At 39.4% G+C, this 26,008-nt stretch overlaps 1 protein-coding gene and 1 long non-coding RNA gene across 5 annotated transcripts in view; one reads left to right on the forward strand and one right to left on the reverse strand.

Moving 5' to 3' along the window:
* Window positions 1-26,008, forward strand: part of INPP4B (inositol polyphosphate-4-phosphatase type II B) — a 622,734-nt gene that overhangs the window by 158,747 nt on the left and 437,979 nt on the right. For 3 of the 4 annotated variants that reach the window (XM_075860411.1, XM_075860409.1, XM_075860408.1), the window contains exons 3-4: window positions 12,760-12,878; window positions 20,541-20,657. In XM_075860411.1, coding sequence (XP_075716526.1) covers window positions 12,760-12,878; window positions 20,541-20,657 — 236 coding nt within the window. Of the gene's footprint in view, window positions 1-12,759; window positions 12,879-20,540; window positions 20,658-20,695; window positions 20,757-26,008 lie in introns of those variants that run through there. The other variant, XM_075860410.1, reaches the window with a different exon arrangement.
* LOC142754855 (uncharacterized) overlaps window positions 22,275-26,008 on the reverse strand; it is a 49,848-nt gene continuing 46,114 nt past the window's right edge. The window contains exons 4-5 of the long non-coding RNA XR_012883019.1: window positions 23,680-23,740; window positions 22,275-22,803 (exon numbers count right to left, since the gene is read on the reverse strand). This is a non-coding gene — a long non-coding RNA (uncharacterized LOC142754855). The remainder of the gene's footprint in view (window positions 22,804-23,679; window positions 23,741-26,008) is intronic.

Here is a 26,008-nt window from a genome sequence, read left to right on the forward strand (position 1 = left end):
TGCACCCTCCGCAGCGCAATCATTTATGGAGAAGTCCTGTGGAGTGAAAATTCTCACTACACCCCTTAATAAATGCCCTGAGGGGTGTAGTTTCCAAAATGGGGACACCTCTCAGGGGTTTCTTTTATTATTTCACATCGGAGCCTCTGCAATTGTGAACCAATACTGTGTAAGTTGCCAAATTAGGCCTCAACGTCGCATGGTACTCTTTCACTCCTGAGCCGTGTCGATAGTCCAGGCAAAAGATTAGGGCCACGTGTAGGGTGTTTCTAAAACTGGGAAATACAGCATAATAATTAGAGAGCTGTCTTATGGTGGCACAAGCTGGGTACCCCATATTGGCATATCTATGGAAAAAAAATCCAATTTTTACTCTGCAACATCGAGTGCACAATAATTTCTGCAAAACACCTGCGGGGTTAACATGCTCACTACACCCCTAGGTGAATACCTTGAGGGGTGTAGTTTCCAAAATGGGGTCACTTCTGAAGGGGTTTCTACTGTTTTGGTCCCACAGGGGCTTTTCATATGCGACTTAGCGCCCACAAACTAATCCAGCAAAATCTGTACTCCAAAAGCCAAATGGCGCTCCGTCCCTTCTGAGCCCTACTGTGTGGCCAAACAGCAGTTTATGACCACATATTGGGTATTGCCGTACTCAGGAGAAATTGCTTTACAAATGTTGGGGTCCTTTTTTTCCTTTATTTTTTGAGAAAATGAAAAGTTTTGAGCTAAATCTACGTCTTATTAAAGAAAAAGGATTGTTTTTATTTTCACTGCCCTATTCTAATAAAAACTATGAAACACCTGTGGATTCAAAATGCTTACTACACCTGTAGATAAATTCCTCAAGGGGTGTAGTTTCGTGAATGGAGTCACTTTTGGGGAGTTTCCACTGTACTGGTACCTTAGGGGCTTTGCAAAAGCGACATGGTGCCAAGAAATCAATCCAGCAAAATCTTTACTCCAAAAGCCAAATGGTGCTTCTCTTCTGATCCTTGCCGTGTTCCCAAACAGCAGTTTATGACCACATATGGGGTATTTCCGTACTCCAGAGAAGTTGCTTTACAAATGTTGGGGTTCTTTTTTTACTTTATTTGTTGAGAAAATTAAAAATTTTGAGCTAAAGCTACGTCTTATTGAAGAATAAGGCTTGTTTTTATTTTCACTGCACAATTCTAATAAAATCTATAAAACCCCTGTGGGGTCAAAATGCTCACTACACCCCTAGATGAATTCCTAAAGGGGTGTTTCCTAAATGGAGTCACTTTTTGGCATTTTCTCTGTTTTGGTCCTTCAGGGGTTTTGCAAATGCAACATGGCCTCCGCAAACCATTCCTGCTAAATTTGAGATCCAAAAGCCAAATGGCGCTATTTCCCTTCTAAGCCCTGCCGTGTGTACAAACAGCCATTTATTACCACATGTGCGGTATTTTTTTACTCAGAAGAAATTGCTTTACAAATGTTGTTGTGCTTTTTCTCCTTTAGTCCTTGTGGAAAGGAGAAAAAATTAGCTAAACCTACATTTTCTTTGAAAGAATGTAGATTTTAATTTTCACGGCCTACTTCCAATAATTTCTGCAATAAACCTGTGGGGTCAAAATGCTCACTATACCCCTAGATATCTTTTTTTGAGTGGTCTAATTTCCCAAATTGGGTCACTTTTGGGGGATTTCCACTGTTTTGGCACCGCAAGAGCCCTTCAAACCTGACATGGTGCCTAAAATATTTTCTAAAAAAAAGAAGGCCCAAAATCCACTAGGTGCTTCTTTGCTTCTGAGGCCTGTACTTAAGTCCATAAGCACACTAGGACCACATGTGGGATATTTCTAAAAAATGCAGAATCTACGCAATACATATTGAGTTGTATTTCTCTGGTAAAACTTTCTGTGTTACAAAAAAAAAAATAGATAAATTTATTTCTACAAAGAAAAATTTTAATTTGTACATTTCACCTCTACTTTGCTTTAATTCCTGTGACACGTCTAAAGGGTTAAGAAACTTTCTAAATGCTGTTTTGAATACTTTGAGGGGTGAAGTTTTTAAAATGTAGTGACTTATTGGGGGTTTCTAATATATAAAGCCCTCAAAGCCACTTCAGATCTGAACTGGCCCCTGTAAAAATAGCCTTTTGAAATTTTCTTGAAAATGTGAGAAATTGCTGCTAAAGTTCTAAGCCTTGTAATATCCTAGAAAAATAAAAGGTTGTTCAAAAAACTATGCCAATCTAAAGTAGACATATGGGGGATGTAAATTAGCAACAATTTTGTGTGGTATAACTGCCTGTCTTACAAGCAGATACATTTAAATTTATAAAAATGCTTATTTTTGCAATTTTTTGCAAAATTTGGTGTTTTTCACAATTAAATACTGAATGTATAGAGCAAATTTTGCCAGTAATATACAGTCCAATGTGTCACGAGAAAACAATCTCCGAAGCGCTTGGATCGTTAAAAGCATTTCTAATTTATTACCACATAAATTGAAACATGTCAGATTTGAAAAATGAAGCTCTGTCAGGAAGGTTAAAAGTGTCCCAAGCGGGAAGGGGTTAATCTTAATGTTTCTATTTTTATTTATTAATGTACCTCGAAAAAGTATACAGTAAATTTCTAGCTTCACAAATCAGAGTATAACATACACATATGAAAAAGCAGATCACTTGTATATAAAAGTAAGGTCCTTGCACATCCTGTTATAAATTTCCATTCTTCCTGTGGGAAAATAGGAAAAGTGCTCTACTATCCAGCATACTGTTTCCTGCTACAGTCAGTCTTTTGGAATTGATCCAAACATAAGCAGGTTGATTCAGATTGCCATTCAATGAACGAATGAAAAAAAGAATTTGACAAATATCTTAAATTAACATTTTTCAAACACTATTAGACACAACTTTTTTTTAGGTGGGCACGTGTCCTTGTAGTGGAACTTGTATTCTCCTCCATAAGATTGCTGATAGGGTTAAGCCAGTGATTTGTGAAGCATCTACCAAACAACCTCCCAAATGTAATTGTGGGGCAGATAGCAAGTGTACTGTATGCATAAGAGCATGTCCCTTCTACTATTTAGCTGAGAGGGATCACCTGACCATTTTACAGGAGACTGTACGGCAATCTCGCTTGGTCATTTAGTGAAAAGGACTGCGATACAGTGTGCCTAATGGTGGCCCCCTGATCAGATTTTCTGGGGGACATTTAGTTGGTGGTATTGCACGGGTGATTGGTAGTAGTGGGCAGCTGAGGAGTATGTGTGAACATTTAAGGTTGGTACTCTCCAGAAGCAACCTGTTGTTGCACTAAGGTTATTTTTCACATCTGCAATGGTGGCTCTGTCAGGAGCTGCCGTCGCGGATTCCACCAAAAATCCCAGACAAAATGGCGCAGTATTCAGTGCTATTTTGTCCATAAAAACTATAGATACCATGATGGGAACCGGATGGAACCTATTAAGTAAGTTGCTTCCTTTGGTCGTCGTTGGTATCCATCATGTGATGGATCCGGCACTACCTATGCTTTTGTTTTTCTATTCCTATGACTGACCAGAAAAACTGAAATAACAATGCAGATGTGAATAGAGCCAAATGACTGGAAAAGGCACTAAAACAGTGTCAGAAAGATGTCATCTTTGACCTCTGTGCTTGCGTGACAGTACAGAAGTGTTGAATTGTAAGCATGCTTCAAGTTACAAAAAAATATTTGATTTGTAACAGAGAGATACCATGGGGGGGGGGGGGGGTATTGTGGTTGGTAAATAATGCACAGCCACTAAGCATATAGTCAGTATGGAAAATATGCATAAAAAAAAAATCAAGGTACACACCTCTATGTATATACTGTTATGTGACAGATCATGCATTGAAGGGGCTTTCTCATCAAGATAGCGCATGTCTTTATGCCCTATAGACATCCTAGAGAGTGGTCCCCTGCTTGAAACACCCTCCATAAGTCATAGCGGAGAGATGCTCTGTTGGATTTGGATTACTTTGTTACATTTGTATTATGGGGCCACTTATTAATTTGAATGGGCCATAAATATTAATACAACTCCACTGTAGCTTTTGCTGTATGGCCAGACTTCAATACGGCAGACCTGAAGTGATCACCTTTAAACAGTCATACACTACAGTATGCTAGTATGTTAGAGCACATAGTGACATGTTAGTATAGAGTTTTATTATTCCTTCCAAACTTGGGTATGATTATCCAGTTTTCTTTTGGGCCAGGACTACACCTAGACTTTTCGTAGTGCTACTGATTGATTTTAAGGCTATGTTCACATAGGGTGGATACAATGCATAAAAGTACACACCGTATTCTCTCTGGGCCCTGCAGGGAATTCTGGCCGAAGAACCACACCAAATTCTGGTGCAGTTTTTCGGGTGGAATGTCTGCTGTGGAGAACAGCAGGTAAAAATAAATAAATAAATAGCTTATACTTACTCGTAGTGATGGTGACGTATCCCTCTGATGTCCTGCAGCCCGGCCTCCTGGAATAATATTTCATCCCATGCGACCGCTGCATCAGTCACAAGGGATAAAACGCCATCCCATGTGAGGCCGGGCTGCAGAACATCAGAGGGACGCGCCGCCATGACGGGGAAAGTATAAGCTTTTTTTTCTGAGTTGCGATTTTTGCAGCAGAATCGCAGCTTTTCTGTTGCAAAATCGCAACATCTGGTATTTGTTGCGGGTTTTACCTCCCATTGAATTCAATCGAAAAAACCCGCAACAGAAAACCTGCAATGCCGCAAATTTAAAAAAATGCACCGCATGTCAATTTATGAAGATTTGCTCAAATCTCATCCACCGTTGTTGCTTCTGTATTAAGCTAAAACAGATAAAAACAAGGACATTTATGCACAAACACCGAAAAAGGCCATACTTACAAATGGACACAGCCAGGTCTGAAACGCTGATGAAGGCGAGTGAGCAGGTGCTTTAAATAATAATAGCCACTCCCACTAGTCTTGAGGGGAGTGGCAAGTCTGGGGATCCTTGTCGTGGATTGCGAGCTTGCGTCCTTTTGGCCAAAATGATCACTAATACCCCAGGTATTTTTCATTATTACTTATATTCGCTTCTTTTGGACACAGCCAGGTCTTTGATGCTGGGAGAGCATGGTGTGTTGTTGTTTGGCCTAGCAAGCAGGGTAGCCCGCTCTATGAATTATCAAGGCGTCACAAATAGGCTTCTACCTGGCTAGTTACGTTGCGCCTCATGACTTACACACTATTCCTCCATGTTTCACACACTTGCATCCCATTATTCATTTATTTTTTAGGCACTTTACTCATTACTGCCCCCTATATTTCACTCACATTATTACACTTGCACATACACTATTCATTTATTATTTCTTACTACACATCCCATGCACCACATACCACTCCCCTCAAGACTAGTGGGAGTGGCTATTATTATTTAAAGCACCTGCTCACTCGCCTTCATCAGCGTTTCAGACCTGGCTGTGTCCATTTGTAAGTATGGCCTTTTTCGGTGTTTGTGCATAAATGTCCTTGTTTTTATCTGTTTTGTCTGTACATCAGGAGCTTTTCGCTCCAGTTAGGGACTCGCAAGTCTGGGGATCCTTGTCGTGGATTGCGAGCTTGCGTCCTTTTGGCCAAAATGATCACTAATACCCCAGGTATTTTTCATTATTACTTATATTCGCTTCTTTTGGACACAGCCAGGTCTTTGATGCTGGGAGAGCATGGTGTGTTGTTGTTTGGCCTAGCAAGCAGGGTAGCCCGCTCTATGAATTATCAAGGCGTCACAAATAGGCTTCTACCTGGCTAGTTACGTTGCGCCTCATGACTTACACACTATTCCTCCATGTTTCACACACTTGCATCCCATTATTCATTTATTTTTTAGGCACTTTACTCATTACTGCCCCCTATATTTCACTCACATTATTACACTTGCACATACACTATTCATTTATTATTTCTTACTACACATCCCATGCACCACATACCACTCCCCTCAAGACTAGTGGGAGTGGCTATTATTATTTAAAGCACCTGCTCACTCGCCTTCATCAGCGTTTCAGACCTGGCTGTGTCCATTTGTAAGTATGGCCTTTTTCGGTGTTTCTGTATTAAGCTGCAGATGTGCCGCAATAAAATCTGTTGTGAAAAATCTGCAGTGTTTACGCTACGTTTGGACATACCCTAAGGCTCCATGCACTCGACTGTAATTTTCATCCGTACATTTTGGACGCCTTAATTTCTTTTGGCCACTGACAACTTTCTGTATATTTACGGATATGTGTCGGGACCAGAGAAATGATCCTCAAAATATAGAACATGTCCTATTCTTATCCTCAATTGCGGCACGGACTCGCCCATAGAAGTCTATGGGCGCTTCCGTAATTGCGGACAGCTACGGATGTGTATCCAACCGTCAGATCTGTATTTGCGGACAGTAAAATCCCTTACGGTTGTGCGCATGAGGCCTAACTCTTAAGTGACAGCTGCAGTCCAAGAGTGCATGCAACTCAATGTATTCATTTGGACTGCAGCTGTCACTCAATAGTTAAAATCAATCACTAGCGCTACAAAAGGTCTAGGTGTAGCCCTGGCCTTATAGTCTAAAAAATTCAGGAATAATAGAAAACAATAGCAAACTCATGTTTCATGTGCTTGTCTAGAATTGGGATTTATATATATTTTTTGGTAGCATCTTACGCTGTGGAAATGTAAAATACATGATATATTTTGTGGACATGGCTACATTCAGAGTAAAGGTTGCTGGCTTGTTATTCGTGTGATGTTAAAGAGTTATTTGTAGAGGAAATGTAATGCTAGAAAGGAAATTGTAAACCATTTGGCTAGAAAGTTCAGACCCACCAAAGGGAAGTAAAAAGTTTTATGGTGATTGATAAAATAGATGCATCTACACTGGAGAAAAAGCGTAATCCTGTTTTAACTTATCTTGTTTGTTCCAAGTCTTCCGATCACCGGACATGAATTGTAACTGTTTGTCCTTACAGTCCTTCTAAACCCTATCCAGTTAGGGTATGTTCACACGCTAGCTGGCTTTTACGGCTGAAATGACAGCCTGTTTTCAGAAGAAAACAGCTGCGTCGTTTCAGCCGTAAATGCTCCTCCTCGTAATATACGAGGCGTCTGTGACGCTCGTATATCTTGAGCTGCTCTTCATTGAGTTCAATGAAGAACGGCTCAAATTACGTTGCAAAGAAGTGTCCTGCACTTCTTTGCCGAGGCAGTCAATTTACGCGTCGTCGTTTGACAGCTGTCAAACGACGACGCGTAAATTACAGGTCGTCTGCACAGTACGTCGGCAAACCCATTCAAATGAATGGGCAGATGTTTGCCGACGTATTGTAGCCCTATTTTCAGACGTAAAACGAGGCATAATACGCCTCGTTTACGTCTGAAAATAGGTCGTGTGAACCCAGCCTGAATGTCACAGATTCAATACATCTAGGTTGTGTAACTGGTAACTTGTATTATATAATGTTGTTGAGAGGGTCATTGTGATATGATGTAAGTGACATGTACACAGAGTATTGAATAGGTTGACAGTAACCGTGGGAAATTGAGTAATATATGCGCAGGAATTGGATGAAATTTATATTTTTTTTACGGAATGTTTCACCTGCTCTTCACATATAGCAATATCATGAAGATCACACAAAATAAACATTTAAAACACATTTTGAGTCTGAGATAGCATATATTTACCACAAATAATGACCCCATTAAATAGGGTCTGTCAAGTCCTTTATGAGCACTGAATAATAATACCGCGAGGCTAGGGACTCAAACATATGTTTAATAAACCTTTGTGTCCATAGATACCATTAGAGTATCAGAGAAAGCAAACCTTGTTCGCAAATACAAATTAGGTTGCAAACCCGAACTCGGAAAGTTTTCCGACTCTCGGGAGTAAACCCTGCCCAACGCCTATCTCTTGGCCTAGCTTCAAGGCTATGAGGTAGCATATATTTACCACAGATGACACCATTAACCATTTGTAATATAATGTCAAATTTAAAATTCCATCTCTATGTAAATAAATATAGTTGTAGCTTCCAACTATATTTATTTACATAGAGATGGAACTTTGTAAGAGGCTTACTGTTTATTCTGGATTCATGCACATGACCAACTTTGTCTTTCACATGCATTTTTATTGTTTTATTCCATATTATAGAATATGTTATTCTGTGGGCACCTGTGGGTTGTCAGGTTTATATTTCTATAAGGAGTCAGTATGGTTCAATATGCAGCAGGCTCCATCAAAAGTTTTATAAATGGCTGTGCCATATGAATAAAAATAGACATGTAAATATGAATGAAAAACATTCAACATATAATACAAAATGAAACCGTGGAATAAATACTGAGCTGGATGCTGACAAAACCTGAATACAGAGCCAGTATTAGTTAATGGAGCCATATTACAGCTGTGTTCTCCCCATAGGAGACAATAGAACCTAAAATATGGGTCCATAATAGGTCTGTGTTATGTATGTATTTGCAATATGGGAGAAAACACAGAGCTTAAACGTTAAAGGCCATGTACACCTTCGAAAGCGTTTTTTTTTTTCTTCAATAAAAGTGTGTTTAGTGCAACTTTCTAATTTCGTTTTTTATAAAGAGAGCAGCTGTATCTAGCGCTAAAACCTGTATCCTTCAGGTCAGCTGCAATGACGGGTTGAGTGACAGCGGGTCCTGTGTGTCTCTGACACGCAGGATCAAGCTTTTTCCGATCACATCTACGTTTAGAACTTAGATGTGATCGATTACAGGTGGATCCTGCATGTCCGAGAATATATAGTATACAAAGCAGCTGTATCTCAAAAAGTGAAAATAATGTTTAATAAAAACTAGTTAGAAAGCTTCACCTTTCTCACACACACACACACACACACACACACACACACACACACACACACACACACACGTGTGTGTATATATATATATATATATATACATATATATACTCCAACTATAAATTAGGCCATGTGCACGATACCAAGAGGATGAATCACTTTCCCAACTTGAAATATACAAAAACCATAGGAAGAAGTAACGCCACCTGGACTTCAAGATTGATGAAAAAGGGTGGATTTATTCACCTCAAGTGAGCAGCGACGTTTCGGTCCATCAAAGAAACAGCTTGAGAAAGGTTCTTTGACGGACCGAAACGTCGCTGCTCACTTGAGGTGGATAAATCCACCCTTTTTCATCAATCTTGAAGTCCAGGTGGCGTTACTTCTTCCTATGGTTTATATATATATATATATATATATATATATATATATATAAACGCTTTCGAAGGTGTACATGTCCTTTAACTCCACCCTAAACCAAAGAGTCCCAGTTCTATCACATCTCATACCTGGTCTCCATGCAGCAAACAGTGTATATGCAGGGCCAGTTCAAGATTAGTGGATGCCCTTGGGCAAAAAAATTGGTGGGGTTCCCATTTACAGTATCATATAAGGTATGGATAACTTATGCTGGTCATTCCTAATAGATAATTGTCAGCTAATCCTGCAGATGTCGACAGAAAACATTAGATTGTTAATGTGTATGGGAGCCGTCTTACTGCTGTCTGCTATCAAGGGTTATCCTTTGATTTTAATATGCCCAATGTTTTCTTCAACCAGGAGATAAGCACTGTCAAATGTAACTTGGCGCTGTTGATCCCGTTTTCATATAGAAATACACATGAATGCTCAACAACCAGATTTCTTCTAGTGAGTAGCACAGGCATGACCCCTAGTAATATAAACTGTATATTCACCTCCTCTACTACATTACTGGAGGTACCCTTTAAATCTTTTCAAGTCCCATAGCTTTCTCCTGGGAAGGGCTAGAAGGACTTAATGGCGGAAGAGCATGGGCAATTGCCCCTTTTGACTTCCCTATAATCTGGGCCTGGTAATGGGTGTATCTATATTCAATGTCTGTAAAAAAGGTGCTCAGGTACTATATGTTTGAGTACTGAACGTCGCTGCCAGTACTGGGCTGGAAAAGTCTGTTGTATAGACAAGTTGTACACATTTGTGCCTTCATGATCGCTAATTTTTATTTTATTTTTTCTTGTTTTTACTACTATAGGTTTTGTTTAACCCATGCTAGTAACAAACTTACTGAAGAACATGTGTCCGTGTTAGACTTGAAGTGTTCCATCTGCCATACACATTTTTATTAAATATTTATCAAGACTCAAATACTTCACAGCTTTTATTATTTCATTTATCTTGTGTAATAATATATGAGGGGAAAAATGTCACATGTGATATGGATCTAAAGCAGCTGCAAGAATAGCTATAGAGCCACAGGCGAGGGGGGGACTCCAGCTGTCAGTCACACTCACAGGCCCCCCCAGATCAACACTCAGCCCAGCCCTCACATGCCCCAAACCACACATTTTAAATATTTGGAGAACACATTGTAAGATTCTATTTTAGGGACACTTTACATGATTCAAATGATAAGAATTAGTATGCGCTGGTGAAATAAAAAAAATGCCATCTATTTTAACCCTACTAGAGAAAATAAAATAAGACTGTATAAAAAAGTGAATACAACCCTAACTGTTACATAAGACAGGTGCAAAAATCTGACTTTGCTACCATATACCCCAAAAAGTTGCAGCCAAAAAAAAAAAGAAATAGCGCCACTTTTGTTCTTGGGCTGTATCTGGTATTGCAGTCCAGCTATTGTCACCTAAATGCGAATGAGATTAAATATCATAGTCAAGAGTGGTACTGTGTCTGGGAAAAAAAGCACACGTCTTTCACTATTCATATTCAATCCATTGTTCCGATTACCCTGCTCAGAAAATATTATTAACACGTAAATAATTCAAAGAAAAAAACCTGTTAATAGTCCTTAAGTTGTCCTTTCTGGTTCTAGTCAGCCATTTCCTAGTTTTAGCATTTTCTAGGAAGGCTGGGTAACAACCAATATGACCAATATGTTTTTCTAGCTCCCAGTCGTTGTCTACCAACTCTCAAGTTGCAAATCTACGCAGTTACACATGATTATGGATGCTGGGGATACAGCCCATAGGTCTGTCATGATCGCTCCCACAGTGGCTGTCACCCATCATTCCAAGACTCCTGTGAAAAATCTACCTAGCTATGCAGAAGAATGAGAGTTGGGATGTATCACTGTATTGCTAGGCTCGTTTTCAGAACTCTAGGAAAGCTGGGTGATGTCCTCAGTAGGAGCCGTCATGTCGTCCATATGGTTATCGCCCAACTTTCCTAGATATAGATACCAAACAAGTAAAAAACAGAGTACTAGAATTTTCTAACACCTTAAGGGTATGTTCCCACGGCTTATTTTTAGCCGTTTTTCGGGCTGTAAACCCCCCCCCCCCCAAAAAAAAAAAACGGCTGAAAATACGAAGGCTGAGAGCCTCCAAACGTCTGCCCATTGACATTGATTTCAATGGGAAAGACGGCGTTTAGTTCCCACGGGACGGTTTTTTACGCAGCAGTTTGTAAAAACGGCACGTAAAAAACGCCCCGTAAAAAAGAAGTGCATGTCCCTCCTTGAGACGTTTTTGGAGCCGTTTTTCATTGTCTCAATAGAAAAACGGCTCCAAAAACAGCCATAAAAAAACGCCTAATGCATAAAAATCGCCTGAAAATCAGTGGCTGTTTTTCCTTGAAAACAGGTCCGTATTTTACTGCCATTTTTTGTTTATGAAATTATGAAAAGTGAATGTTTAATAACTATGTGAACTAATGTTAGCCGAAAATATTTTACTGCTGTATTCTGGCCAAAGTGTGAATGGTAGAATATTAAAGTCACACGTGTGTGTGTGTGCATGTGCATATATATATATATATATATTTTTTTTATTTTTTATTTTTTTATCTCTATAGATATATACCTGTAGAGATAAATCTATCTATCTATCTATCTATCTATCTATCTATCTATCTATCTATCTATCTATCTATCTATCTACCTATCTACCTATCTACCTATCTACCTATCTACCTATCTACCTATCTATCTATCTATCTATCTATCTATCTATCTATCTATCTATCTATCTACCTATCTATCTACCTATCTATCTACCTATCTACCTATCTACCTATCTATCTATCTATCTATCTATCTATCTATCTATCTATCTATCTATCTATCTATCTATCTATCTATCTATCTATCTATCTATCTATCTATCTATCTATCTATCTATCTATCTATCTATCTATCTATCTATCCATCTTTATATATTCACACTTTAGCCACAACACACCAGTAAAGTATTTTTCACGAAATGCTTTTTATTTATAAAAACAAATGCCGTCCTTGCATGAACAGTCAGTCGGTCCTGGTTTGTGTGTTGTATATAGGTGTATCTCCTGGATTGGATACTGTATGTGTGACCCAGCCAGTTAATAAGTAACCTCTTTATTAGTGGATTCCTCCATAGCAGTCCTCCACCAGGTCTGTGACCTCAGAGTGAGTGACGTTGCGTAGGTTTAGGGTTAGAGGTCAGGTGCTGTGTACTTGTCTGCGGATTAGCCTCCACTCCAATGCTGCGCCTCTGGCTGGGAAGGAGCTGCTTGTGGAAATGAATTCTCAGCTCTAACATGTGACTTCCTATGTCTGTAAAGGTAACTCCAAGTGACTTCCTCTGCTAAATCAGCTGTGTCTCCAGAGATGTAATTCACAGCTCATGCTAAGTCTGCCTCGCCCGCTGGCACATTACCCTCGCACTATTTATATTTCTTTTTTTTTTCTTCCTGTAGCATGCAAGGATTTACTGACCGCTGCCCGTGATGGAAAGCTAAACACATTTGTACAGATCTCTGTGGCGCATCCAACAGAAGAGACTTTAACCAGATATGCGAACACAGAAATAGTAGAGGTGAGCATTGTTTCGTTGCATTTTATTCATACGCTGCTCAGGCAGGTTTTAACATATTTGTACAGGGTGACTCTTCCTAGAACTATGTTGGGGATTTCTGCCAGCACGCAGCATGTATATTCATGACTAGCATATTTCTCTGCTACATAGTAACAGCTGACACTTCATTCCATGACTGACTGCAGGAATATCCCCGTTTACTGAACGCAGGATTACATCGGTTTGACCTTTTTTCCAGAATGTGTTTACGGTTGAAGGCGAGGGTATGTATATTGCTGGAGAGTGCTAGGGATATCACACATGGCTGTCCTCATGGCAAACTGGGAAGAGGAGGGAACGAGGAAACCGTAGTGGCAGTCAGGAAGGGCACTGTTTACATTACTCATGGCACCTCCTGTAAGTTTAGTAAAACTGCAGCGAAGGATACATGGCATGTAACCAGTCTGCTTGGCAGTAGAATGACTCTGCGAGACACATTTGCAGTTCCTAGGGCATGTAGCCTGGGATGAATCGGTCCAGCGTGCTTCCTATAGATGCAGATTTCCAGCTGACTGCTCATCTGCTTGGCAGCATCTGAACCTTTAGCTATTCTGCAAGTGAATGCTTTAAAGAGCCTGTTACAGATCTCCGTGCTTTAGCTCTTACCGTCTGGAGTGTTCTGCTAGCAAAAAATGTAGACGTTCATTTTCTACTTGAAGAATGACCCAGATTTCTTTTCCCTCTAACCTCTTCAGTACCGATAGCATTTGTACACTGCAGTGATTTTATAACCTTTTAAGCATCCCGAGAAGGTAGTTTCAATGCTCTTGACACTGCTTGCTTCTCTTCCCCGGCTCTGTTTATTTGTGCCGCTCTTTTTCCCTGAGTTTAATGTGAGATATTGTGATATCGCTTGCTTGTGGATGGAATCGGCCTGCTTCTGGAGTACATGGTTTTTCTGTAGCAGGTCTCGGTGACTGGATAGAGGGTTTGTTTAGAACTAAGTTATCCAACTTCTACATGCACTGATCCCAGAATGACCTATTAAAAGGCAGAGAGAAAGGGAAAGCTATAAAATCTATGGGAAGTCTATGGTGGCACTCATGCGAGAAATCACATCCTGACTTAAAACCAGCGAGATTCACAAAAAAAGCAGTGGGAGTTGACAGCTCGGCTAAACCAGGCTAATGGCCGTACTCCGGATGCTTCCCATCACTTCACTGGCATTAGCTGTAATGTAGCAGAACAATCCTGGGTATAAAGACTTTCTTGTTCTACTCCATTTCCTGACCGCTTGCCCTGTGGATGTCAACACTGAGAATAGTAAATGGTAAAAATACTCCGCTATGAGAAATACTCTATTATAGGATGCATGTGCTAAGATACTGGCTAAATTCTCATAATTCTAGCATGGTCTATGCATTTTATCTATTTGTTTCTGCTTATGGTATTTATTATCATTTCATTACATAGCACCCACATAATGAATAGCTTGGAATAATTATGGGTTTGCATTGATTACTATGTGCTGACATGCAATTACATTTGATAATAAGCTATAGGGGGTGCAGTAGCACCCGGGCCCTCGTGTATGAGAGGGCCAAAATGTCCCTCTACCAAATAGGGTGACACCAGTATTATAAATGCCACATAGTGGGGTTCAGTCCCTGTTACAGATTTTGCAATGCGGCCCAGGAGCTTCAAGTATTTGACAATAACTTATCCAGGAAGCTTACAATCGACAGATGTAGCAGAGCTGTTTGGCAGATGTTGGAGAGCTGGATTTGATTGCCACAATAATGACTCCATGTAAACTTATAGGGTATGTGCAACCGCAAACTCAAAAATGGCTGAAAATACCTGTTTTTCAGAAGTTTTTTAAGCCACTCGCGTTTTTCACAGCGTTTTTTACGGAAGTTTTTGGAGCTTTTTTTCTATAGTCAATGAAAAACTGCTCCAAAAACGGCTCAAGAAGTGACATGCACTTCTTTTTCACGGGTGCATTTTTACAGTTTTTTGGAAAATAAAGCGTAAAAAAAACGCCCCGTTTTTTTAGGCGTTATTGCCCCGAAATACGCCTGAAAACACTACGTGTGCACATACCCATATTTTCATACATTAAAAGTGGGAAATATTAATGGTGCAGCCAAAAAACAATAAATGACACACTCAGTACTGCTAAAAATACATACTCAGTTGATTGAATGGAATAATGCTATGTCCTGCCATACTAATAAATAACTCCACTGATCAATATAAAGTTTTAATATTAGGAGTAACATGCTAGCTTAGTATTTTCAGAAACATACTGGTAATTTTTAATCCGCAATTACAGATCCGTAATTGCGGATAAAATACTGACCCATTAATTTCTATCAGCCACTGACACCTTCCCGTATATATATGGTTGTGTGTCCGGACTGTAGAAATGACCTGCAAAAAATAGAACATGTCTTATTTTTTGTATTTACGGACCATGCTACTTACTGTGAGCAGGGACCGCAAATGCTGGTGACACTCTGCGGCCCGTCCGTGCAGTATTTACTGACTGTAAATACTGCACAGTAATGTGCATGAGGCCGTTAAACTTAGAACTTTACTGTCACATTTGAAGTTTTTATTATTATTATTATTATTATTTTTTTACTGGTGTGTATTTGATACTATCTACTTTGTGTTTTTTTTTTTATTTAGTAAACGTCGAAGTGGAGTCCAGTTTATTCTAGTACAGTTAATGTCATTAATAGATCTATAAAGAGTACTGTATTGTGGTTTGTAACCGCTATGTCAACATGCAAACTCTGACAAAGCCAAAATATAGTGTTCCCAGACTCGGAAAACTTGCAGCTAGCTAAGAGCATTCCATTTATTTAAAAGAAGATTCAGATAATAAAATTTATATTAGGAAACCGGTATCCTTATATAATCCCAACTGTAACCTCAAAGGTAAATGTACTGTTTAAACAGTGTCCCCATTAAGGTGCCCAAACACAAACTCACTCACATTTTCGTTACTGATTAAATTCTACGATTGTAGTGTCTAATTTACTATAGTATAAGTAGATGTATACATAGAAATGCACATAAATTATATTTGCTAGAATATGAACTATTTTCCATAGAGGAAACCCTTCTAAAAGTGGCATAACTACCACTGTAGCAGCCATAGAGGATGCTACGGGGCCCACGGCATGAGGGGGCCCATGCCGCCAGACGGCACGGCCCCCCCCATGCCCGAAGGGGCCGCTAGCAGCCGCTATGGCTGCTACAGCGGTAGCGACACCACATCCTTCGGTCGCAGATGCTATTGAACACTATGACAGAGCAGGGAGGTATCTCCCTGCTCTGCCATAGACTACTGTGGTGCCCACTTAACCACAGCATTTGGGTAGTGAACAATGTCCATAGAATCGAGAGCAAAGCGACCCATAAATGAACAGCTGTAGTCAAATGGATTATCGACGGAAATGAAGTATCAACTGTAAATCTGCTAAGTTTCTGTAAAGCTATATTTATTCCACACATCCTGTGCAGGATACTAGTCAGAGACAGTAGTCAGGCACTATTCAGACGACAGGGATAATCGGCCGTGTGACTAGATTACTATCTAAGGCTTCGTTCACATCTGCGTCAGGACTCTGTTCATGGATTCAATCGGACGTTTCCATCGGGAACCCATGAACGGAATCCAAACTGAAACAAATGGAAACCATAGGTTTCCGTTTGCATCACAATTGATTTCAATGATCATGGATCCATTTGTCACCGTTGTGTAAGCGTTCTGTTGTTTTGACGGAATCATTACCATTGTCGACTGTGCTATTGATTCCGTCAAAACAATGGAATACTTACATAACGGTGACAAATGGAAACCGTTTGCACCGGATCCATCATCATTGAAATCAATGGTGACGCAAACGGAACCTATGCTTTCCATTTATTTCAGTTTGGATTCCGGTCATGGGTTCGTCTGACGAAAAGGAACCCATGAACAAAGTCCCGACGCAGATGTGAACGAAGCCTAACTGCTCTGTAATAGTTATCATTTCACAGAAATCCATATTTTTTTAAAGATACAACTAAAAATATTAAAAACAACTTAAATGCTTGTATGGCTGCTCCGTTTTATTTGCGGTTTTGCATTTGTACTATCATTTCACTTACATTTGTCTATTCATATCAGGCACTAAGACAAGAATGTGCCAGTGTCTCCTATAACTGTATTAATGCTGAAATACATGTGTAGCCCTATTCTTATGACAAAACAATATATCCAATGTCAGCCAAACGTATTTCTTATTGAATCTGGATAACCATGCAGGACACTTTAAGGAAAGGCATGAAGTAAATGTTGCCAAGCTACTTGTTTGCTACCACTATAGTGAATTATTGGAGACAGACTGGTTGCTATGAATACATTGCCTAAGAGCTACAGCCTTTTATATGCAGTTGTCAGGCTGTGTGTCCATAGCAACCAGCATTTCTTGTCTAAGATCTTCATCTCGAGACTCAATTGTCAATCATCTGAATACAAAGGGGGTAAAGCGGTTTGGCACATTTCACAATCTCTTTTTGTACAATTATATTCCTGCGGTGAGCTCCTTTAATAAATAAAGAACACTTAGATGTAAAGCATTCAGTGGCTGACTATAGAACACAAGTAAAGCGTATCAGAGTTCCTATAGAGTAAGCTTATACATATGTATGTGCTGTAATATGCACTGTGTGACTGTGATACTCTGACAGGCTGATTATTTACATACAGAACACCACAGAGACGTGCACGTGTATATACTGTTTCCGTATTGGTGGATATGCTAATAACAATGTATACGCACATTCAGTATCATGCTCATTTCATTGTGCTTTATTTATAGTAACCTGGAGATGATTTATCACGCTGATGATTTAAAAAATATACGGCATTTGCAACAGTCAACACAATTCTGCCACAATCCCTCCTTGTTTTATGTATATAGACTGTTAACCCCTTTCCTACGCAGCAAATTTTCGGATTTTCACTTTAGTTTTTTCCTCACTGCCTTCTAAAAGCCATAACTTTTTTTTCCTGTCAATATAGCCGTATGAGGGCTTTTTTTTTTTTTGCGGGACGAGAAGTTAATTTTCACAGCACCATTTATTGTACCATCTTAATGTTCTGGGAAACTGGAAAAAATCTCTTTGTGGGGTGGAATGGGAGGAAAGCAGTGATTCCTCTATTTTTTGTGGGGTTTAATTTTTACGGGGGTTCACCGTGTGCTAAAAAGAACATGTTCAGTTTCTTCTGGGGGTCAATTTGATTACGGTGATACTGAATTTATATTGTTTTTTTTAATGTTTTACTACTCTGAGGCTGGGTTCACACGAGCATGTTATGTCCGTAATGGACGGAACGTATTTCGGCCGCAAGTCCCGGACCGAACACACTGCAGGGAGCCGGGCTCCTAGCATCATAGTTATGTACGATGCTAGGAGTCCCTACAACTGTCCCGTACTGTAATCATGTTTTCATGGGACAGTAGTTCCACGGAGAGGCACATAACTATGCAGTGTGTTCGGTCCGGGACTTGCGGCCGAAATACGTTCCGTCCATTACGGACGTAACATGCTCGTGTGAACCCAGCCTTACAAGGAAAAATTGATTCTTAAAAATAAAATTTGTTTTGTGTCGCCACATACTGGGAGCCATAACTTTTTTATTTTTCCTTCGATTAAGCAGTATGAGGGCTTATTTTTTTGTGGAGCAAGCTGTGGTTCTATTGGTACGTTTTGTGGTACATGAGACATTTTGATCACTTTTTAATTAATTTTTTTGTGAGAGATGATGGGACCAAAAAAGAGCGATTCTGGCGGTTTTTTAATTTTTTCATGGTATATTGTAGTAGTTCTGATTTTTACGGACGTGGCGATGCTAGTTATGTTAACAGTTACCAGTTATGTTAATTTTTTTACATTGTGTTTGGGGGAAAACGGGAAAAGGTTTTTTATTTTTTTTACTTCTAATATTTTTTTATTTTATATATTTTAAAAACTTTAACTGTATTTAACTTTTTTTTTCATTAGCCCCCCTAGGGGACTTGAACCAGCGATCGTTGGATCGCTTGCAATATATACTGCAATACTAATGTTTTGCAGTATATCGCTATACTGACAGTCTTCATTAGGCCCCACGTCTGCCATGCCAATCATCTAATGGCTTAGATGCCGTGGTTGCTATCTACAGGGGCATCTAAGGGGTTAAACGAGCAGGATACCACTCCTTATACTGAAGTTTCCGCTGTTTCATACAGCCTACACACTCGTTTTATGGAGCGGGCTCAGTCTGTGAGTCCGCTCCATATTCCCCCACCGATATATATACGGTAGATGTCGGGAAGGGGTTAAGAGCTAATCCAGAAAGCCCCCTCAGTTTGTTCTAACTCCTCATAATTCAATGTACTCCATCCATTTGGAGGGAGTTGTTTATCCTAAGCATCCTGATTCATTAGGAGAGGGGGAGAAAGTAGCCATGTAACTGCATGGACCCTGCATAGCACCACATGAAGTCCCTACACGTCCATGTAAATCACCCGTAGGCACTTCAATTGCTGCCTCTGTGTGGTGAGCAATTATTCTAGGGGAGTATACGCTGTAATACGGCAGGTTATGAGCGCTGTATTAAGGATCTGCAATACAGCAGTGTGCATGAGGCCTACCAGCACATGTATATGCAACCCAGGGAAAAATGACATTGTCTTTCAATGCAAGCATCATGGCAGCATCCAGTCTTTGACCGACAATTACTATTTCTGATCTGAAAGAACTCCTGTTGCATACATCTACTTTTAGGAGCAGCAATAATTTGGTAGATTTGCTCCCAGTTTAATCCTTACTAAATAAGCCTGCCTGTCTTTTTTAACGCACACGTTTCTATACAGCTCTGTATAAAGCACAGTTTAGGCTACTTTCTAAAACCCATAGAAGTCATTTTTTAAAAATACCACTGCTGTTCAGGTGAATTAAACGTCCTGACAAATACAAGAACATTATTAGCTGTATTTTAAAACAGATGTTCTCATTGGATATTTAGGTCAACTCGGTGTTATAAAATCAAATGAATGGATAAAAGGCAACTGTCAAGAACAAAGTCTAAATCTGTACGTGAACCTGACAGCAAACAGGGTTTGTCGAAAGAGATATCATTGTCAGCTGAATGTTTGACTGTGTGGATGTAATCCCCAAATGCTGCCCTCATTACAGCTGCCTTCATTGGTGTGGTTTAATCCGAATAGTTTCTGGCTGTTTGTACAAATTACAACTCACGTCCCTTCAAAAGAGACACAAAGCACTGTGACAGCTGGCCCTAAGGAAACCCTTTTAAAAACAGGCTGGCATAGGAAATAGTTTATAACCGCACACTAATAACACTTCTGATATAGGATGAGAGAGAGAGGCATTGGCTCCTTTACTGAGCACCGTTAGACTGCTGTGCCATCCAAAAGCACCTCTACAGCGTGCCCAGCTGATACCAGGAGAGGCCGCCGACTTTGGAGGGGACAAAAATTGTTCTTTGAAATTGATATCTTGTTTTTTTATTTCTATTTTACTTCGCCCTCTTGTCTGCATGCTTGTCTGTCAGTTGCTTTCTGTGCTGCCAGCAGCTGCCACCTCATTGAGCTCAGACTGTCTGCTTGTGCTATACAGGGAACAAGAGATCCACTGTTTCTGACTGGTGTGACGTTTCCCTCGGAGTATCCCATCTATGAAGAAACTAAAATAAAGCTCACGGTGTATGATGTCAAGGATAAGTCTCAAGAAACTGTGAGTATCCCGCTGGTACTTTATTCATTTCCCACTTCTTGCCGGCCTCCATCCACTTCAGGGCTCTCTAGAATGACATTAAAGCTAGCAATGGACGGGGTAAGTGGACTGGATGTGCCATTTTCTATTTGCTGAGCTCCCTAATTACACTTTAAAGTGATAAGTGGATGTTTTCAAGCCTGGCAAATGCTGTTTTGGTCTATGCTCAAAGGCCACAGAACCTGAGCACCAGCGCTTTAAATATGTATATTCTGCATTCATTTTTTATGAACCAAGCCCTTGTTTTTGCTATTGGTTGACTGAGGATGCTTTTCTCGAGCTTATTCTTGGGTTAGCAGGAGAGGGGTTAACGGCAACCGTATTTAAAGCTCAATGGAGCACGTCTCATGCTTTTATGCAGCCTGAGAAAGGGAACAGATGGATTAAATTAAACACTGCAAATAACCTTACAAGAAATATGGCTTGTACAAATGGGCCCCTTTACAGCAATCTGGTAACCTGTTATATCAATGTTAGCTAAACATTAAATAAGTAGCCAGCCCTCTGAAAACCTGGATCATGTGCGTCTTTGGCTAGCAGTCGGGAAGGCTTTGTCTACCAGGTTTCCTATCACATTTATAACTTTGGCTTATGCCTGTGTTCTGTTTTTAACAAGCTGAGAAGAGTAATATGTCATTGCTCATTGGTACTGTGTCTTTTCTGTCAAAGTGGTTGGTCAGTACTACTCCGTTATTATGTTTTTTAGTTTAGTGTGGCTATAGATTTTTTTCATCTGCACATTTCATATAAATGTTACGTCAGGAGGTTTTGTTTTATATATATATATATATATATATATATATATATATATATATATATATATTTATCCCTGAAAATCAGGCCATGTGTACGTTACCGGAGAATCAATCAATTTCCAAAATTGATTACATGAAACGAACCATAGGACAAGTAACATCACCTGGACTTCTGGACTAATGAAAAAGGGTTGGTTTAATCACCACCAAGTTCTACTGGTATATATATATATATATATATATATATATATATATATATATATATATATATACTTATGTGTATATATTGTGCATGTTTTATATGGACTAGAATACAGAAAGAAAATGTTTTTGAGAACTTTGTTCTGGGAAAATGTTCCCGTTTGTGTTATTATGTATGGTCAGTCTTGGTTGTATATGATTTGTCTGTTTATTGTAGTACATAACTGCTCTGCATCATTTGATGCTTGTGTATAGGATTAAAATTATATCAAATGTATCTATGCGATTTTATAAATGGTATCTTGTCTTTGTAACACCAGCTGGTTTGCTTTCATTTCAAGATTCATTGAGGCTACTAATAAAAGAAGCCGTTTTTGACAATGTTTTAAAAATATACAATGGTCTGTGTGAATGTGGCTGGTCGAACACATTGACATTTTTTCTGTGATCTATGCAATCCTGCCTTGGCCATCTACTTTGTAGTATTTCAAAGAAGAGTGTCCAGTATCCCTCAAAAATAGCTCATGTATATTTTATTCATAATCTGTCTTTATATTGTTATATTTGAAAATACAAATAAAGTACAAACCAATGAATGATATAAATACAATTACAATCTGGCTGACCTTCGCTATAAGATCAATGTAAACTTAAAAGGTTATTCCCATCTTATTAATTTATGTCATATCCTAAATCCTAGGACCCGCACCTATGTTAAGAGCAGGGGTCCCCCGTCCCCCATCCTCTCTGTTGAGGTGGCCGCTGCATCCAGGTGGAGAATGAATGAAAAGATGGCCACACATGTGCCTGGCTCTCTCCATTCTGTTCCCTGGAAGTCATAGAAAAAGCTGAGCAAGTTGTGCTTGGCTGTTTTTATAACTTTCATAGAAGTAAATAGAGAGAGCTACGGCCACCACTCCATTCATTCTCCACTTGGATGCGGTGGTCGGGGGACCCTGTTCTCTACATAAGTGCAGGTTCCAGAGGTGTCATCCATATCTATGAGACATTTATTACATATCCCGTGCAATTTGAAAATGGAAATAGCTCTTTAAACCATTGACAAACAATTGTTGCTCATCAAAACAAGTAAATGCTAATTTGTGAATTCTCTAACACTAAACATCTTGAAAAATGGCTTCCACAATGATCTAGAAAAAAGAAAAAAAGAATAAAAAATTAACAAACAACTTAGAAGGAAAAAAAACAAACAATTACATAAAGTTTTTCAAGTAGGGCCATGCCTCACAATACCCCAGGAATAAAGATCAGAGAAAGAAGTGGAAAATAGGAAAGAGAGGGAGGAAAAGAAAAGAGGGGAAAAGAAAAAGAAGGGGTGGGGGTAAATATATTGCAACAACGAACCACTGCAATATCTGCCTAAGGCTTCGTTCACATCTGCGTTGGGGTCAACTACGCTATTGCTTCTCTATTGTTTCCGGCAAAACGACGGGTCTGGTGCACAATAGAGACAAACGGAAACCACAGTCACCGGCTCCGTCACCATTGAAATCAATGGTGATGGAAACAGAAACCTCTGGTTTCCATCGGTGTCCGTTTGTGTCTGCTCAGTGTCCCGTTCTGACGGAAACCTCCGATGGAGCGTCAGAACGGGACTCCAACGCAGATGTGAACAAAGCCTTAATAAGACATAAACCCAACTAAGCTGTTAAATATCATCCAGTACCACGAGCTACAGGTGAAGATATCTGGAGTCCTCTCTAAGCATATTTGTAAATATGATGTAAAAGTAATTACCTTTATTAAAAAGGTTTAATGATGCAGAAAATCTTACCACTGTTGGCTTCAGGCTGGCATCAAACTACATACAATATATGTAGCTGTTCAGTGAATGCTCTTTGTTTTTTCGTTGTTGTTTTTCTTTTTTTATTATTCATTAATGCTAGTTGAACATTGATGAGCTTATTACTGAAGTCTTAACTATCTGACTTGTTCCAACCTAGCAATCTGAATAAATCATGCATTCTTATTAACAATGAGGGCTTATTAGGAGAAAAGGTACAGACCCCTCTTGTAGAAGGCTGCTTCTTGTTTTCCTTTAATCCGATCATACTGTCACTAGCCCGCCTATAATAAGTAGAAGTCTATACATTAGTGTTACTTGGTATGTGAAGTGCATGTCAGGTCAATCACTCTAGCACTCTTGGAATGAGATCAGAAGAGACGGCTTTCCAAGTGCATCAGTGCACGGATCACAACTCTGTCACTGTGCGTGAAAGTACTATCAAACAATTGAGGGCTTCTTTCAATGCAGAACCTGTGCTTGTCTGCACATTGTATGTTGTCTGTAAACTTAGACCATAAGATAATCTTTTGGCAAAAGCTGCTATTTCAAATTTGTTGTTTGACCAGAAAATGTGACTACAGAAAAGGGCCTACAGGTCCGACTAGTCTTCCGATTGTTTGTATTTGTCTTTGTGTTCTTTTATTTGCAATTATCTTCATAATAATAATAATCTTTATTATTATTCTTGAATTCTGGTACATTTTCTCACATTGTAGATCTAGACATGGTTAAACCTTTTGAGAGTTGTCTTTTGTGCTTTTGTTAGGAAGAAAAATAATCCTTTCTGACTAAAAAATGTTCTTTACAGGGAACCTATCACCTCCGTTATGCTGCCCTAAGGGCACCATAATATAATGACAGACTCGCTGATGTGCTAATGTTAAGCCGTTTTGGAGAACTTACTCTTTAATATTTGCAGTGCGCTAGAGATAAGTCCAGCATATTTATGAGTTGCTGTCCCCCGCTGCACTATATCTTTTCTGCATTTTTGACCTGATGAACGCTCCAATGCAGATGTGAACATAGCCTTAAAGAATAAGTTCTCCAAATGGCTTATCATTAGCACATAAGTGACAGACCACTGAAATTTGTCTCTATACTGCCCTCAGTGACGGCAATATAACTGCAGTAGCAGTTCTTTCAATGCTATATTAGGTATATAGTATGAAAAGTAACTGAAAAGCTGAAATGTATGAGTAGGATGGTCATACAGTGCTGGCAATCTGGACTTGCAAGTGACAGGGCATAGTGGTATTCCAGGGGTAATTTAAAATAGACTTGGCAGACAAATAGGCTCACATGATGGAAACCTTGAACAGTACTGGTTGGAATGTTTTGCAATAAATTTGCTACTATGTATCTTTCTAGTCTTGCTGTTTACTTCATCTGACAGTCAAAAGGAAATATGGGGTGTGTATTATGAACTAGACAAATACGTAATTGTGAAATTTATTGATATAACTTATGGGTTTCTGTATCATCATGATGTAGTTTATGACCGTGATATAGTTATATATGCGTTTCCAGTAAAACCGTATCATGGCTGACATTATTACACTGTTTTTGGATTGGTTCAGATAAAATATGGTAGCAGTTACAATTAATGTATGTGATCGGGAAGAATTGCATTCAATGTTGTTTAGTAATAATAAACTGATATCTGTTTTGTCTTATAGCACCAAAGAATTACTGTTTGTGTTAAGAAGTTTGTTGTATTAGTTGTGCTATGAAGGAATAGGCTCGTTCACACTCTGGCTCTCCGTTACTACATTTATAGGTAAACAAAGTGTACAGAAATTGATTCATATACCATTGCACTGACTCAGAGTTTGGACAAGGGTGTAAAAGTAAACTTCTGGGAAACATTTGAGCTTCTGAAGGCAGAATTTGAGGAGGAAATGTCATATTAGTGGTGAACAGTGAAGTTACATGGGAAAGACCCATGAGCAAACTCTAATAATATATGTAATTATAAGATAATAGTAGTGTTTCAATGATGACATACTCTGGTTTTAAGTCTAACAAAAAAAAAACCTGAAAATGTATGCGCTGTTCACACTGGCATCATGGGTTTCCAATGAAACCGATCCCGATTGACTGACTGTAGAGCTGCTGTAGCAGTTCCTTTGACTGTCTGTGATCTGGTGGGAACTTTGTGGTCCATTGTAATTTGTTTTCCCCGGCTAACAACATTTTTTCACTCCAATCCTTTTTGCTAGGAAAAGAAAATCACAGATAAACCCTTAGGCTACATTCACACTAATGTGGTCAACCACGGACGTGAAAAACTGCCATTTTTGATGTCCGAGGAGCACCCGTGCTGTACGCGTTATCACGCATCCCCCATGGACTTGAGTCTATGGAGGGATGTGTGAAGCGCCAAAAAATAGGACATGTCCTATTTTTTTACGGACCCTTCACATGCTCCGTTCAAAAAATGGTCGTGTGAATGGCCCCATTGAAATATGAGTCCGTGTGACAGCCGTTGTTTTAACGGCCGTCACACGGACGTGATACACGCTCGTCTGATTGAGCCCTTAATTTCTCTT

The sequence above is a fragment of the Rhinoderma darwinii genome, chromosome 1 (genome assembly GCF_050947455.1).
Source record: "Rhinoderma darwinii isolate aRhiDar2 chromosome 1, aRhiDar2.hap1, whole genome shotgun sequence".
Lineage (NCBI taxonomy): Eukaryota > Metazoa > Chordata > Amphibia > Anura > Rhinodermatidae > Rhinoderma > Rhinoderma darwinii.